Here is a 14,127-nt window from a genome sequence, read left to right on the forward strand (position 1 = left end):
CCATTAACTCCCTCATGGAAAGAACATCTGCTTCCACCAATCCTTGATTCATTCAAATTTACTGATTTCTAGACTTTAGTTCTTCCTGGCCAACAAGATGCCATCTCTTTGGCGCTTTGCACAACCCTGGAACATCTGGACAGCACAGATGCATACATCAGGATAATCTTTATCCATTACAGCTCAGAATTTAATACCATCATGCCCTCAAAACTAATCAGTAAACTCCAAGACCTGGGAGTCAATACCCCCTTGTGCAATTGGATCCTGGATTTCCTCACTTGTAGACCCCAGTGAGTTCAGATTGGCAAAAAAACATCTCCTCCACAATTTCCATCAGCACAGGAATAACACAGAGATGTGTGCTTCGCCCCCTGCTCTACTCACATTACACCTATGACTGCGTGTCTGAGAACAGCTCAAGCACCACATACATTTGATGCTCACACCACTGCTGTGGGCTTATCAAAGGTGGCGATGAATCAGAATACAGAAGGGAGATTGATAATGTGACTGAGTCATGCAATAACAACAACTTCTCACTCAATGTCAATAAGATGGAGAAGAGGGAGTCAGAGTAGGAGGGCTTTGGCTCAATGGGGCTTCGATAGCAGGTCGAGGCTAGGTAAGTTACTTGTGAAGAATAGGAATAGGAAGTATGTCTGTGAGGCCGGTGTTCTGTGCTGGGTGTCAGATGTGGGATGTTCGGGAGACACACAGCCTCCCAGACTGCCGTATCTGCGCCAGGTCCCTAAGAGCTGTAGCTCCTTAGGGACGGGGTTAGGGAACTAGAGATGCAGCTTGCTGACCTTCGTCTGGTCAGGAAAAGTGAGGAGGTGATAGAGAGGAGCTATAAGCAGGTAGTCACACAGGGGCCTGGGGAGATGGATAAGTGGGTAACAATCAGGAGAGGGTAGGGTAAGAGTCAGAAACCAGGGGATAATTGTTGCTATCCCCCTTAACAATAAGTACTCCTGTTTGAATACTGTTGGGGGCTATGACCTATCTGGGGAAAGCAACAGTGGTCGTGCCTCCAGCACAGAGTCTGGTCCTGTGGCTCAGAAGGGGAGGATGGCAGTGGTGATAGGGGACTCTATAGTTAGAGGGTCAGGCAGGTGATTCTGTTGATGCAGGAAAGAAACACGGATAGTAGTTTGCCTCCCAGGTGACAGAGTCTGGGATGTTTCTGATCGTGTCCACGATATTCTGAAGTGGGAAGGTGAACAGCCAGAGGTCGTGGTACATATTGGTACCAATGACATAGGTAGGAAAAAGGAGGAGGTCCTGAAAACATACTGCAGGGAGTTAGGGTAGCAGCTGAGAAGCAGGACCTCAAAGGCAGTCATCTCGGGATTACTGCTTGAGCCATGCGACAGTGAGTATAGGAATCGAGTGAGGTGGAGGATAAATGCGTGGCTGAGGGATTGGAGCAGGGGTCAGCGATTCAGATTTCTGGATCATTTAGACCTCTTTGGGACAGGCGTGACCTGTACAAAAAGGACAGGTTGCACTTGAATCCTGGGGGTGGGGGGTGGGGGGGGGTGGAACCAATATCCTGGCAAGGAGGTTTGCTAAGGCTATTGGGGAAAGTTTAAACTAGAATTGCTGGGGGTTGGGAACCGAACTGAAGAGATGGAGGCTCACAAATAGAGAAAGCTTGTCAGCAGTATGAGAGGGAGGAGAGGCAGGTGATAGAGAAGGGATGCGCTCAGACTGATGGTTTGAGATGTGTCTATATTGATGTAAGAAGTATGAACAAAGCAGATGAGCTTAGAGCATGGATCAGTGCTTGGAGCTGTGATGTTGTGGCCATTACAGACAGTTGGATGGCTCAGGGGCAGGAATGGCTACTTCGGGTGCCAGGCTTTATATGTTTCAGAAAGGACAGGGAGGGAGGGAGGCAAAAAAGGTAGGGGCATAGCATTGCTGATCAGAGATAGTGTCACTGCTTCAGAAAAGGCGGAAGTCATGGAGGGATTGTCTACGGAGTCTCTGTGGGTGGAAGTTAGAAACAGGGAGGGGTCAGTAACTCTACTGGGTGTTTTTTTATAGACCTCCCAATAGTAACAGGGACATCGAGGAGCAGATAGGGAGACAGATTTTGGAACGGTGCAGCAATAACAGTGTTGTCGTGATAGGGGATTTAAATTTCCCCTGTATTGATTGGCATCTCTCTAGAGCAAGGGGTATAGATGGGGTGGAGTTCATTAGGTGTGTTCAGGAAGGTTTCTTGACACAATATTTGGATAAGCCTACAAGAGGAGAGGCTGTACTTGATCTGGTATTGGGAAATGAACCTGGTCAGGTGTCAGGTCTCTCATTGGGAAAGCATTTTGGAGATAGTGATTACAATTCTATCTCCTTTACCATGGCATAGGAGAGGGATAGGAACAGACAAGTTAGGAAAGTGTTTAATCGGAGTAAGGGGAAATATGAAGCTATCAGGCAGGAACTTGGAAGCATAAATTGGGAACAGATGTTCTCAGGGAAATGTACAGCAGAAATGTGGCAAATGTTCAGGGGATATTTGTGTGGAGTTCTGCACAGGTAGGCCGACTGGTGGCATAGTGGCATCGGCGATGGACTTTGGAGCAAAGGCTCCCGAGTTCGAATCCGGCCGGCTCCCTTGCACGCTTTTCATCCATGCTGGGTTGAGTGTTGAGCTTCATGACGGTGTCCCAATGACTCCACCCAGAGTTAAAGGCTTTCTTCTTCTTCTTCTGCACAGGTAGGTTCCAATGAGACAGGGAAAGGATGGTAGGGTACAGGAACCATGGTGTACAAAGGCAGTTGAAAATCTAGTCAAGAAGAAAAGAAAAGCTTACGAGAGGTCCAAAAAACTGGGTAATGATAGAGATCCAGAAAATTTAAGGCTGGCAGGCAAGAGCTTAAGAATGAAATTAGAAGAGCCAGAAGGGGCCATGAGAAGGCCTTGGCGGACAGGATTAAGGAAAACCCCAAGGCATTCTACAAGTATGTGAAGAGCAAGAGGATAAGACATGAAAGAATAGGACCAATCAAGTGTGACAGTGCAAAAGTGTATATGGAACCAGAGGACATAGTGGAGGTACTTACTGAATACGTTGCTTCAGTATTCACTACTCTGCAAAGCCTGGGCAATTGTAGGGATGACTTACAGCAGACTAAAAAGCTTGAGCATATTGACATTAATAAAGATGGAGCTTTTGGAAAGCATCAAGTTGAATAAGTCACCGGGACTGAACGAGAAATAACCCAGGCTACTGTGGGAGGCAAGGGAAGGGACTGCTGAGCCTCTGGCAATGATCTTTGAATCATCAATGGGAATGGGAGAGATCCGGAGGATTGGAGTGTTGTGGATGTTGTTCCCTTATTCAAGAAAGGGAGTAGAGATAGTCTAAGAAATTATAGACCAGTGAGTCTTACTTCAGTGGTTGGTAAGTTGATGGAGAAGATCCTGAGAGGCAGAATTTATGAACATTTGGAGAGGCATAATATGATTAGGAATAGTCAGCATGGCTTTGTCAAAGGCAGTTTGTGCCTAATGAGCCTGATTGAATTTTTTGAGGCTGTGACTAAATATATTGAGGAAGGTAGAGCAGTAGATGTAGTGTATATGGATTTCAGCAAGGCATTTGATAAGGTACGCTATGCAAGGCTTATTGAGAAAGTAAGAAGGCATGGGATCCAAGGGGACATTGCTTTGTGGATCCAGAACTGGCTTGCCCACAGAAGGCAAAGACTGGTTGTAGACCGGCAAGGAGTAGTTGTGGACGGGTCATATTCTGCATGGAGGTTGGTGAGCCTCAGGGATTTGTTCTGGGACCCCTTCCTTTCGTGATTTTTATAAATGACCTAGATGAGGAAGTGGAGGGATAGGTTAGTAAGTTTGTTGATGACACAAAGGTTGGGGGTGTTGTGGCTCTCAGAGGTTACAACAGGACATCGATAGTATACAAAGCTGGGCTGAGAAGTGGCAGATGGAGTTCAACCCAAATAAGTGTGAGGTGGTTCATTTTGGTAGGTCAAATATGATGGCAGAATATAGTATTAATGGTAAGACTTCTGGCAGTGTAGAGGATCAGAGGGATCTTGAGGTCTGAGTCCATAGGACACTCAAAGCTGCTGTACAGGTTGACTCTGTGGTTAAGAAGGCATACGGTGCTTTGGCCTTCCTCAGCCGTGGGATTGAGTTTAAGAGCCGAGAGGTAATGTTGCAGCTATATAGGACCCTGGTCAGACCCCACTTGGAGTACTATGCTCAGTTCTGGTCACCTCACTTTCAGGAAGGATGTGGAAACTATAGAAAGGGTGCAGAGGAGATTTACAAGGACGTTGCTCAGATTGGGGAGCATGCCTTATGAGAATTGGTTGAGTGAACTTGGCCTTTTCCCCTTGGAGCGGCAGAGGATGAGAGGTGACCTGATAGTGGTGTATAAGATGATGAGAGGCATTGATCGTGTGGATAGTCAGAGGCTTTTCCCCAGGGCTGAAATGGCTAACACGAGAGGACACAGTTTTAAGGTGCTTGGAAGGTACAGAGGAGATGTCAGGGTTAAGTTTTTACGCAGAGAGTGGAATGGTTTGCCAGTGACAGTGGTGGAGGCGGATACAATAGGGTCTTTTAGGAGGCTTAGAAAAATAAAAGACTATGGGTTACCCTGAGTAATTTCTAAAGTAAGTACATGCTTGGCACAGCATTGTGGGCCGATGGGCCTGTATTGTGCTGTGAGTTTTCTATGTTCCTAAGACCAAGGAACTGATAGTAGACTTCAGGGTTGGAAAGCCGAGGTCCATGAACCAGTACTCATCGGAGTATGAGAGGTGGAGAGGGTCAGTAACTTTAAATTCCCGAATGCCCCTATCTCAGAGGAACTGTCCTAGACCCATCACATAAATATAATTGCATCAGAAACACAACACTGCCTCTACTTCATCAGAAGTCATCAGAGATTCAGCATGCCATCAAAAATCTCGGCAAACTTCTATAGATGTCTGGTCTTAGTTTAAAGCCTCTTTATATTGTTATATCATGCTCGTTATTTAGTGCTATTTATGTTTTTGCATTTTCACCGTTTGTTGTTTACTGATTGTGTTTACAGGTAATGTTTTATAAATTTGCTGAGTATGCCTACAGGACAAAGAACCTCAGGGTCATTTGTGGTGACGTACAATAAATAATAAAGTCAACTTTGAACCCTTCCTACAGTCAGAACAGGTGTATTGCTACTCTGCTGTCTGCACTCGCTGGTGTTACAGTAGCTCAGATGACCGAATGAATTCCTTTCTACACCTGCAACAGGTGAATGATCTCTCTCCAGGGTGGGCTTACAGATGTGTCCTGAATTTAGACAACTTAATGTCCTCTCCACCATTGAGCACATCTAAATGAAACACTGTCACAGGGAAACAGTATCCATCATCAGGGACCCCCACCTCCCAGGGCATGTTCACTTCTCGCTGCTCTCATCAGGAAGAAGGTACAGCAGCCTCATGGCTCACTCCAACAGGCTGAGGGACAATTACTACCCCTCAACCATCAGGATCTTGAACCAAAGAGATAACTTTACTCTGCTTAATTTGCCCATCTTTGAAATGTTTCCACAACCAATGGACTCAGTTTCAAGATTCTAGTCACTTTTCCTTGATATTTATTTATCACTATTTAATATTATTTATTTATTTTTGTATTTGCAAATTTTGTTGTCTTCTACACTTTTTCTGAATGTCCAAGTTGGGCTGTCTTTCATTGATTCTGATTCACACAAGAACATGAATCTCATGTACTGTATGTACACAGCGGCATACATCTATTGATGCTTCTGGACACATCTTCAGCAATGTTCCTGGAATCATCGGGTGTTTCGGGTCTTTCAACATCATACAACCTCCTCCAGGTGACCCAGCCGGGGCTGATCAGACCCCAGCTTGTGTCCAGATGGCTAGCTACTTATGACTCCATGGCTCCCCTCTTTTGAGCCACAGCCATCATGAGGCCCTCTCTGCCGTATCCGTGGAACTGCGGATGGCTCTCCTCTTCCTCTCTCCCTCGATGCCACAGTATGTATGTACTTTGATAACAAACTTAATTTGAACTTTCAATGAATCACGTCCCAGGGTCAGAACAGCTAAACGATTGCTGGGGTGAACTCAATAAGGCTTCACAAGGTGGAAAACTGAGTGAATTTATTCCCACACTGACAGTAGGTCAACAGCCTCTCCTCACTGTGAACTCATTGGTATGTTTGCAAATGAGATGACTGATGAACTACCTTCCCACAGTCTGATCAAATGAATATCCTCTCTCCAGTGTGAACTTTCTGATGTTTCCACAGTTCAGGTTATTCAATGAATCTCTTCCAGCAGACAGCGCTGATCCATGGCCTCTCCCCATTGTGAACTCATTGGTGTGTTTGCAAGTGAGATGACTGATGAAAATCCTTCCCACAGTCTGCTCAAATGAATATCTTCTCCTCAAAGCAAACTTGCAGGTGTCTTATCAGATGGGATTGAGTGAGTGAATCCCTTCCCACACAGAATGGCCACTCACCTGTGTGAACTGCTTTGCATATCATCAGATCAGAAGATTGAGTGCGTCCCTTCCCAGAGATAGAACAGTTGAACAGTCTTTCCCTCTCTGTTGTGAACTCACTGATGTGTCAGTAAGTGGAATGATCAACTGAATCTCTTCTCACTGTCTGAGCAGGTGAACAATCTGTCACCAGGGTGAATTTTCTGATTTCTTCAGCTTGGAGGTCAGAATGAATTGATTCCTGTAGAACAGAAGAACCATCTCACTCTGGTGTGAGCTTACTGATGTATCTTCAGGCTGAGTAACTGAGTATATCCCTCCCACGCAGAGCAGGTGAATGGCCTCTCCACAGTGTGAACTCACTGGTGTGTCTGTGGGTGAGCTGAGTGAGTGGATCCCGTCCCACACTCAGAGCAGATGAATAATATTCCCCTGCGATCAATTCTCTGGTGATTCATCAATGAGATGTCGGATCAGTGAATCCTCACACAGTCAATGAGGTTGAAGAACTGATCTATAGGGAGCAAATGCTGGTGTGCTCTCGCTGAGACAAAACTTCTTTTCAGACACAAGGCATATTTCCAGCTGGGCCAGATACCCATTCTTCTCTGACATATTGGTATTACAAAGGTAATATCTGTTTTCTCCTTCAATAACTTGAGGACAATCTACAGATTTATGTCAAGTTTAAGTTTAATTAAGTTCAAGTTGAAGATTAATTGTCAATTTCGCCATACATGGATACTGATGAATACAGCCAAATGAAACAGAGTTACTGCAGGGCCAAAGTGCAAAACACAGTACCAACAGCCATGCACAACACAAGAACACAAGATGCATATAGCACTACAGTAGAAGTAAAATACCGTCATACAAAAATAGTCCCTGAGTCCATGAATATTGCAGCAGTCTGCCGTCAAACACAATATAGCTCGTCTTCTACTGAACAAACACTGGAGAACTGCTCTGACTCTGACAACTCTGCCTGGACGGCTGTAAACAGGTGACACCGTGGCTTGAGGCCTAGTCCTTGCTTTGACCAAGGCCACACATCTCCCTGCCACCTTGTTTGGCAAAAAACCAGTGAACCATTTACAGTATTCCACATTATCAATATCCAACAGGGCCCTGCAATCTCAAGAAAAGCAGCTAAGAGAATCACTCACTGCACACTGCCTTCCTTAAGTTCTTAATGTACAGCACGGTCTTGCGATTACAAAACAAGTTTACAAAAGACAGTAACACCTTTAGTTGGCTCCATAGAAGCTGTTGTGTCCAAACATACCACCATCTCACCAGGGATCCAGTAAGATTTCCTGATTGCATCTCCAAATTGGTTTATCCAAATCTTATTCCTGCACTTAACATGACCAGTGTGTTGTCTTCTCCAGCATCCTCCACATTTGAAGATTGATGGTCCTCAGCTGGTGGTTATAAAACTAATATGATACAACCGATGTTTCATTGTGCTTGAGATTTGGTATATAAACCCTTTGCCCTTTCTGCCCTGTAAAATGATTTATAAAATTAATCAGTTTGGGAAGTACAGAATTTCGGCTGAGATAATTTAATTCCTGTGGGTGAGTCTGACATCACGCTGTCAGAGCAGGATTCAACACAAGCCTCCTCATCTTTCACTGGGTTCAGACAACCGCCGAGCAAATTTCCCCCACTCTCTTCCTATCTGTATCAGAATGGGTCACTTCTGCCCATCATCAATCTCTGAATTGATTCAGTTTGTCTCACTTCACTGGTACACCTTCATGTTCTGGAAACAAGAGATTCTACAGATGGTGGAAATCCAGAGCAACACACACAAAATTCTGCAGGAACTCAGTGAGTGAGGCAGCATCATTTGAGGGGAATATACGGCTGATGTTTTGGGCTGTGACTCTTCACCGTGCTGCCTGACCTGCTGCATTCTCCTAGTATTTTGCACTTACACAACATATTTTCTGACAATCAGCTTCCAAACATTGCTGATCTGTCATTCATTGCCACAGGTTCCTGGTCTGATTCCCTCCTTGTCCCCATTGATTCATATACACCCTTCCCCCCGACCCACCACCACCACTTTCTAGAGCTTCAAATCTCTGCTCTGTGATGGACCCTCTTTGGTTTCTGACCTTGTTCCATTGAATATCAGGGCTTCTTCCCACTTCCTTTCCAGCCCGGAGCCCAAAACATCACCCTTTTATTACTTTAAATAAGACGGTACAACACAGCAGCAGGGTTAGGCCATTTGGCCCATGGAGTCTGCTGTACCATTCTGTCATGGATAATTTATTATCACTCTCAATCCCATTCCCCTGCCTTATCACTGTAACCTTTGTCACCCTTACTAAACAAACTCTGCTTTATATATTCCCAATGTCTGGGACAGCAAAGTCATCTGTGGCAATGAGCTCCACATCTTTCACCACCCTCTAGCTAAAGAAATTCCTCATCTCTGTTCTAAAGGGATGCCCACCTATTCCGAAGCTGTGCCTTCTGGCCCTAGACTCCCCCATTATAGGAAACTTTTGTAAGGGGTTTCTTCTTTTATGTTACCGCGTACACTAAAAAAAAACGGCTTCTTTGTTATGTTAACTGCTGAGAAAGTTCTCTCTCTAGCAGCTTGTTTGGGTTATAAAGAGAGTTGTATTCATTTGCTAACCAAATGGGATAGATGTTATTCTATCTTGTGTGTCTGTAAGCTATTGTGATGCGCGGGCTTTGGCACAGAAGGTGTGATGGGGACAGAGAGAGTGGACGCGATGCTGTAAACTGGCCAACAGAACGGACGCTGAGCAGGAGTCCGAGGCCCAGGGTCTTTGACGAGGAGAGGAGACGAAGACAGGCACGTGTGGAGCGTCTAGTCGACCACTGGGGTTGGTCCCAGGCGGCGGGTCAAGGGGGTCGGAGGGGATTGAATGGTGGAAAGAAGACTCCGTTAACTGAGCTCCAACTGTTGTGCACGAAGTGGTTGAACTTTGATAAGTTTGGCGCCTTTTATTTTCCTTTTGTATTTTATCTCTATTAATTACATAGTTCCAGTAATATCTATAAATTGTAATCACTTAATCGCATGTGGTGTATTGTCTGTTATTTGGCGGGGTGGGGTACATCACACAAACTCGATTACCCAGTTTGGCAGGGCTGAAGGCTGCTTCCGCTAGACGGAAGCTAGTTGAGCGAGCCTGGGGCTTACCAGGGGGCTACGCATTCTTTACACATCTACTCTATCCAACGCTTTTAATATTCGATAGGTTTCAATGAGATTCCCCCCTCATTTTTCTAAATTCCAACAAGTACAGGCCCTGTGGCATCAAACACTCCTCATTGACCCTTTCACTCCTGGAATCACACTCCTGAACCTGCTCTGGATGCTGCCAGCAGGTCCTTTCTCAAACAAGGGGCTCAGGACTGCTCACGATACTCCAAATGCAGTCTGACCAAAGCCTCAGCAGTACATCCTTGCCGTTATACTCTTGAAATGAATGCCAACATGGCATTTGCCATCCTTACCATGGAATTAACCTACAAGTTAACCTACAGGGAATCCTGCAGGACACTCAAGTCCCTGTGCAAAACCACTGATGTTTGAGTTTTCTCCCCAATTAGAAATTCATCTATACCTTTATTCCTTCTACCCAAGTGCATGACCATGCACTTGCCCACACTATAGTCCATTCTTTGCCTAATCAAAGCCCTTCTGCAGACTCTGTTTCCGCTGCAATGTCTTCTCCTGCAACTACCTTTGCATCATTCGGAAACTTCCAGTCAATGACATCTCATGTGAAAAGACAAGGACCCAAAACCATCTCCTGCAGAACACTAGTCTCCGGTAGCAAACCAGAAAAGGACCCTTAATTCCCACTTGTTTGATTTTTCTGCTTGAACTGCTGCATTCCTCCAGCATTGTGTGAGTATTACTCTGAATTTCCGTTATCTGCAGAACCCCTCGTGTATGATGTTGAAAAGAGCAGGGAATAGGGAGGTTAACGACCTCGGCACAGAGGTTTGAGGGATGAAGAACATGTCAGACATAACGGCAGTGAGCTTGTCTTCAGACTGCAGAAAGTCATGCAGGAAATTCTAGGGAAACCTTTTCACCCACAAGTGGTGAGTATTTGGGACCCATCACCACGGGGAGAGTGAGAGCTGAAAAGCAGGGATGGATTTGAAAGAAAACTCACGGAAAAGAAACACAGATAGGCACCAGCTGGATTGAATTAATTCCGAACTGTACTCTGGGTGTCTTGTAGATGAATTATGTACCTGACACAGTGTTTAAAATAAAACTCATTTATTTGTCACAGATCCAGAATACTAAACTCCTATTACATCAGCATAAGAAACAACTCCAATGCCCAGTCACTAGGGTGCAGAACTGGTTTGGTGAGAGCAGCAATAATTACAGTCTGACAGCAACAGTCACTTTTGAACTTGTCTCCGGACTAAGAAACTATGAGGGTTAAATATCCAGCAGGCTGCTTATTTAAACACTTTCCCGAGTGTGAACTTGGTAGTGGGTCACAAGGCTCGATGACTGAGTGAATCTCTTTGCACATTCAGAGCAGGTGAACGGCCTCTCCCCAGTGTGAACTCACTGGTGTATCTGTAAGTGGGATAACCGGGTAAATCCCTTGCCACATTCAGAACAGGTGAACGGTCTCTCCCCAGTGTGAATTTGCTGGTGTGCCAGTAACATAGTCGACCGAGTAAATCCCTTCCCACACTCAGTGCAAATGAACGGTCTCTCCCCAGTGTGAACTCGTTGGTGTACCAGTAAGTTAAACGACTCAGTAAATCCCTTCCCACATTCAGAGCAGGTGAATGGTCTCTCCCCAGTGTGAACTCGCTGGTGTTTCATCATGTGGGATGAATTAGTGAATCCCTGTCCACACGCTAATAGTCTCCCTTCCTGTTGAACTCACTGATGTGTCTGCGAATGGGCTGAGTGAGTCAATCTCTTCTCACAAGGAGCAGGTGAACGGCCTCTCACTGGTGTGGATTTTATTTGATTTTATTTGGAGATACAGCATGGAACAGGCCTCTTCAGCCCAATCAGCTGCTCCATCCAGCAATCCACCTGTTAACCCAGCTCTGTCAGAGGACAATTTACAATGACCAATTAACCTATTATCCGATATGTCCTTGGACTGTGAGAGGAAACTAGAGCACCCAGAGGAAAACCATCTGGTCACGGCAAAGACGTACAAACTCCTTACAGACCGTGTCTTAACTGAAATCCAAACTCCGACACCCCAGTCTGAAATCTTCAGTTTGGATGACAGAATCAATTGCTTCCCGCAGAACAGGTGACCCACCTCACTATAGTGTGAACTTGCTGATGTATCTTCAAGATGTGAACCCAAAGTGTGAACCCACTGGTTTATCTGCGGATTGGCTTAGTGAGTGAACCTCTTCCCACACTGAGAGAAGGCGAATGATATCTCCGTGCTATCAATTATCTGGCAATTCACCAAGTCAGATGTTAGTCATAGTGAATCCCTTGTAAAATCATTGCAGCTGATGAACTGATCTCTGGTGAACAAACGCTGGTGTGTTCTCAGCACCCCAGTTCCAGCGGATTTCACTGAGTTAAAACAGAATGTTTCCTTTCAGACACAAAACATATGTCCAGCTGGGATGAGATACATCTTCATCTCCATCTCCAAGGATCGACAACTGATCTATCGGTGCTACAAAGGAAATATCTACTCACTTCTTCAATAATTTGAAAACAACTTACAAGTTTTACCTCCAATTGGGTTCATCCAACTCTCACCCCGACACTGAACACGTGTTCGGATTCTCCTTGCTGTGACTGCTGTGCCGTCTTCTCAAGCATCTCCTCCTCTACATTCAGAGACTGATTGTTTTCAAATGCTGGTGAGCTGACAAAGACAGCAGAACCAACATGTTTTTGTTTTCAAGATTGCCACACAGAAATTCTTTGGTGTTTCCAACCTGTAAGAAGATTTACAAAAGACATCAATGGGTGAAGGAGAGCATTTTAAATTAAATAGTTTTAGTTTCTTAACATTACACTGTTACAGTGAGATTCAGCCCAAGTTAGAGGAAACAACTCCCCATCTTTTACTTCAGGAATCCAGATTGACAAGTAAATTCTCTGTCTTTTTGTATGTATCAGAATGGACATTTCTGCCCATCATCAATCTGTGACTTGGCTCAGTTTGTCTCTCCCAGTCAGTATTATTTCAGGTTCTGGGCATGTCCCACAGAGCTACAAAGAGCACATGATATCACGCAGCTGCTCTGGAGACTTTCCAAGTACTCAAACCCCCCCACCCTCACCAGTGTGAGTGCTACAGGTCACCGGTTACCCCAGACAAAGGTGTCTGATATCAGTCTGATCCCAGACAGAATGGGATTAAACATGTTCTGGCGGGTAGAAAGATCCAGAACCAGGAGAGGTAGAACAGAGGTCATTTTCGAAAAGAACCAAAGCTACCAGACATCATGAATGGCAGCGATGTTTCACTCCCAGTCCAGCTGAACGCCTTTTATACACGCTTTGAAAGGGAGAATAAAACTACAGCAGGGAGGATCCCTGCAGCAGCTGGTGACCCTGTGATCTCTGTCTTGGAGGCCATCTTCAGGGTGTCTTTCAAGATGCTGAAGCCTCACACAGCACCAGGCCTGACTGGAGTACCTGTAGGGCTCTGAAAACCTGTGTCAACCAAGTGGCAGGAGTGTTTAAAGACATTTTCACAAGACCACAAGACATAGGAGCAGAATTAGACCAGCTGGTCCAAACAGTCGGCTCCACCATTCAATCCTGGCTGATCCTTTTTCTCTATCTCCTCCTGAACCCCAGTTCCTGGTCTTCTCCCCGTAACCTTTGATGCCATGTCCAATCAAGAACCTATCAATCTCTGCCTTAAATAAGCCCAACGACCTGGCCTCCACAGCTGCCCGTGGCAACAAATTCCACAAATTCACCACCCTCTGGCTAAAGAAATTTCTCTGCATCTCTGTTTTGAAAGGGCGCCCCTCTAACCTGAGGCTTTGCCCTCTTGTCCTAGACTCTCCCACCATGGGAAGCATCCTTTCCACATCTACTCTATATAGGCCTTTCAACATTCAAAAGGTTTCAATGAGGTCCCCACTCATCCTTCTGAATGCCAGACAGAGCCATCAAATGTTCCTCGTACAATAACCCTTTCATTCCTGGAATCATCCTTGTGAACCTCCTCTGGACCCTCTCCAATGCCAGCACATCTTTTCTAAGATGAGGGGCCCAAAACTGTTCTCAATACTCAAAGTGAAGCTTCACCAGTGCCTTATAAAGCCTCAGCGTCACATTCTTGCTCTTGTATTCTAGACCTCTTGAAACGAATGCTAACATGGCATTTGCCTTCCTCACCAGCATCTCAACCTGCAAGTTAACCCTCAGGGTGTTCTGCAGGGGGACTTGGGAGTCCTTTGTGCATCTCAGATTCCCGGATTTTCTCCCTGTTTAGAAAATAGTCCACATATTCATTTCTACTACCAAAGTGCATCACCATGCATTTTCCAACATTATATTTCATTTGCCACTTTCTCGCCCGTTCTCCTACTCCAAGTCCTTCTGCATCCTACCTGTTTCCTCAACACTACCTGCTTCT

General features: G+C 45.3%; 2 protein-coding genes across 5 annotated transcripts in view; both read right to left on the reverse strand.

Annotated features, from left to right (window-relative positions):
- Positions 1–14,127, reverse strand: part of LOC134352812 (gastrula zinc finger protein XlCGF7.1-like) — a 60,154-nt gene that overhangs the window by 23,311 nt on the left and 22,716 nt on the right. For 3 of the 4 annotated variants that reach the window (XR_010019463.1, XM_063060301.1, XM_063060299.1), the window contains exon 2: positions 12,258–12,466. The gene's annotated coding sequence lies outside the window, so the exon portion shown is untranslated. Of the gene's footprint in view, positions 1–12,248; positions 12,467–14,127 lie in introns of all 4 variants that reach the window. The other variant, XR_010019464.1, reaches the window with a different exon arrangement.
- LOC134352814 (oocyte zinc finger protein XlCOF20-like) lies at positions 10,669–12,236 on the reverse strand. The gene has a single exon (XM_063060304.1). It carries the CDS (start codon positions 11,367–11,369, stop codon positions 11,100–11,102), a length of 270 nt encoding a protein of 89 aa, XP_062916374.1. The 5' UTR covers positions 11,370–12,236; the 3' UTR covers positions 10,669–11,099.

This window comes from Mobula hypostoma, chromosome 10 (genome assembly GCF_963921235.1).
Source record: "Mobula hypostoma chromosome 10, sMobHyp1.1, whole genome shotgun sequence".
Taxonomy (NCBI): Eukaryota; Metazoa; Chordata; class Chondrichthyes; order Myliobatiformes; family Myliobatidae; genus Mobula; species Mobula hypostoma.